The sequence below is a fragment of the Vespa velutina genome, chromosome 17 (genome assembly GCF_912470025.1).
Source record: "Vespa velutina chromosome 17, iVesVel2.1, whole genome shotgun sequence".
Taxonomy (NCBI): Eukaryota; Metazoa; Arthropoda; class Insecta; order Hymenoptera; family Vespidae; genus Vespa; species Vespa velutina.
Window position 1 is genome coordinate 2,134,801 of NC_062204.1, and position 3,059 is coordinate 2,137,859.

Genomic DNA, 3,059 nt, shown 5'->3' on the forward strand with positions numbered 1-3,059 from the left:
AAATAAAACGAAGAAAAGAAAATAAATAAAAGTACAATTCGATAGAAATGAATTTCGTAACGTAAGTTATATGGATTCCCCTTGGCGCCTCTTTTTCGAGACGTTCGCAGTCGCGTAAATGCGCATGCGCGAGCAGAAGTTCAGTAGGTCGCTCGGTTCGGTCGAGATCGTCGAAGTTCGGTCGATTCCGCGCCTGCGCGGGCTCGCTCGCTCGCTCGCTCGCTCCCTCGCACGTTCGTTCGTTCGCTCGCAAGAAAGACAGAGACAGAAAGAAAGAGAAAGAGAGATAGAGATAGAGAAAGAGAGTGTTTGTGAGATAGATAGATAGATAGATAGAGAGAGAGAGAGAGAGAGAGAGAGAAAGAGAGAGAGAGAGAGAGAGAGAGAGAGGTGGTAGTTCGAGTCTCCGAAGGAAGTTCGAACGTCTCGAGTGGTCCCGCTTCGCAGTCACGAGTCGGTCGGTCGGTCGGTCGGTCGGTCGGTCGTCGGTCGGAATTAAATAAGAACGTTGTGTGTGTGGTGGCGTACGAAAGGGTCCGCTTGACAGTAAAGAAGAAGAAAAAAAAAAAGAGAAAAAGAAAAGAAAAAAAACATGAAAGAATAGAAAAGTAAAGGAGAACAAAAAAAAAATATATATATATATAAATAAATAAATAAATATATATATATATATATATATATTTGAAAAAGAGTTTCGAAGAACAGTTCGTCATCGAGTGTCTCAATCGACGTTTAATCACGAGAAAATTAGTAATAAGAAATATATATATATATATATATATATATATATATATACATATATATATATTTAAAAATAAACAAACAATAACAAAATACATATATATATATATATATATATATACATACATGTATATACAGTTATATACGTATATTTATGTATCGATATATAAAACTTTTCGGAGTGAAACGAAGAAGAATGGACATAGTGAAAAGTAAACGACAATTAATCGTGTTTTGTTTTTAATTGAAAAGAATCGATCTCCGTACAGGATAGAGGACACTGACATACAGATAGAGAAAGAGAAAGAAAGAGAGACATAGAGAGATAGAGAGAGAGAGAGAGAAAGAGAGAGAGAGAGATCGCAATTCATTTCATTTAGATATTAAATTATAATATAAATTATAATAGAAATTTCGTGAGTGTCTTTTGTAAGTTAGAAGACGGAGAAAGAGAAAGAGCGCGAGAGAGAGAGAGAGAAAGAAAGAAAGAAAGAAAGAGAGAGAGAGAGAGATAGAAGATTTGGAGGTTAACCGTACCGAGGGATCGCCCGGCTCGACGAAATGGTATATGAAAGAGGCTTCGATATGGTGGAAACAGTAAGTTTTTATAATAAACAATACTTTCATTTATTTTACATTTATATTTCATTGTTTCATTCATTATTTATTATTATTCAATATATATACATTACGATAATATATATATATATATATATATATATATATATATATATATATATATGTATTTACGTAAATACAATACAGATCAATATATAAACTCGTGTAAATATATAATAATCGGATTTATTATCATATTATCGAATATATTCTTTCGTTCGTATTGATATCATCATTCATATTTATAATTATATATATATATATATTTATATATGTGTGTGTGTGTGTGTGTGTGTATATATATATATTTTTTATTTTTCCTTGAAAATTTTTTCATTTCTTAAATCGATTATATTTATGTGGAATTTTTGTTTTCGTCGTTATACGCTCGCGGGAAAATTCAAAACGTAACGATCGAAACTATCGTATATTTTTTATATCCTTATGTTCGATAATAAAGGATATATTTTTCTTCTTTCTTACGTAATATAAAATTTTCCCTTACAACAAATTTTCTCGAATTAATTCTATTGAATACGAGCGCGCGCGCACGCACACACACACACTCATATATATATATATATATATATACATATATATATTTTTTTTTTTTTCTTATCGTTTATAATGCAATCGTACGTTTATGTTTAATTCCTTTGTTTTTTTTTTTTTTTGCTTGTTTGTTTGTTTCTTACAAAACGCGTGCATTAAATGTTTTCTCGTGTTTCTTTTCTTTTTTTTTTTTTTTTTTTTTCGAAAATGTACATAGAGGCATATAAAAATCATCAGTGTTTCTCGAACTGTCGTCACGTATGGTTTACGTGTGTCTCGTCTTTCTTTTTTGAATTAGTGGTTAACGTGAATGCGCGCGCGCACGCGCGCACGCGCGCACACATCGGAACTAATATCACTTTTGAGCCACTTTGAAAAGAATCTCTATGCTGACAGTGTGTTAGATTATTTTCGAGTGAAACTATCCTATATATCTGTGTATGCATCTATGTATATATATGCATCTATGTGTGTATATATGTATGTATGTATCTATGTATGTATGTATGTTCCTAAGTCCTATGGTAGATCCGATGATAATGAAGCAAAAGCTTCTCCTTTGGTTTATAAAGGAGCCTAACGGGACGAATTGCTTCGTCGTTGTTGTTAGACGGTACGTACGGTGCGAAGAATTTCAAATTGACGGAGAGAAGAATGATACGATAGAACTATACCTAACGCGTACCGACGATTAAAGCTTAAATTGGTACTTCTTTTTCTTTTCCTTTTCTTTTTTCTCTCTCTTTTTTTTTTTTTTTTTTTGTTTTTTTTTTCTCTCTCTCGAAGAAAAAGAAACAACAACTCTACGGTATCGATATACCGTTACGATAACGATTAGAAAGATCTAACAATAGAAATTTCGTTTCTTTCCAAGTGCAAAAAAAATATTACGTCATTATTATCACGATATGGATTGGTTTTTTTTTTGTTATTTTCTTTTTTTTTTTTTTTTTTTTTTTTTTGTTAATATCATATGATCTTGCTCTTCTTTTTTTTATTTTTTTTTTTATTTTGTCAAGCAAATGATAGAGAAAAAAGGGTTTTTTTTTTTTTTTTTTTTTAATATAACATTTATATTTAGAGGTGTATATATATATATATATATATATATATTTTCTTTTTTCTTTATTTCCTTTCTTTCATTTTTA

At 30.8% G+C, this 3,059-nt stretch overlaps 1 protein-coding gene across 1 annotated transcript in view; it reads left to right on the forward strand.

Moving 5' to 3' along the window:
* Window positions 1–446: 446 nt before the first annotated feature.
* Window positions 447–3,059, forward strand: part of LOC124955122 (DNA-binding protein D-ETS-4-like) — a 22,928-nt gene continuing 20,315 nt past the window's right edge. The window contains exons 1-2 of the mRNA XM_047509061.1: window positions 447–750; window positions 994–1,338. Coding sequence (XP_047365017.1) covers window positions 1,303–1,338 — 36 coding nt within the window. The 5' untranslated portion in view covers window positions 447–750; window positions 994–1,302. The remainder of the gene's footprint in view (window positions 751–993; window positions 1,339–3,059) is intronic.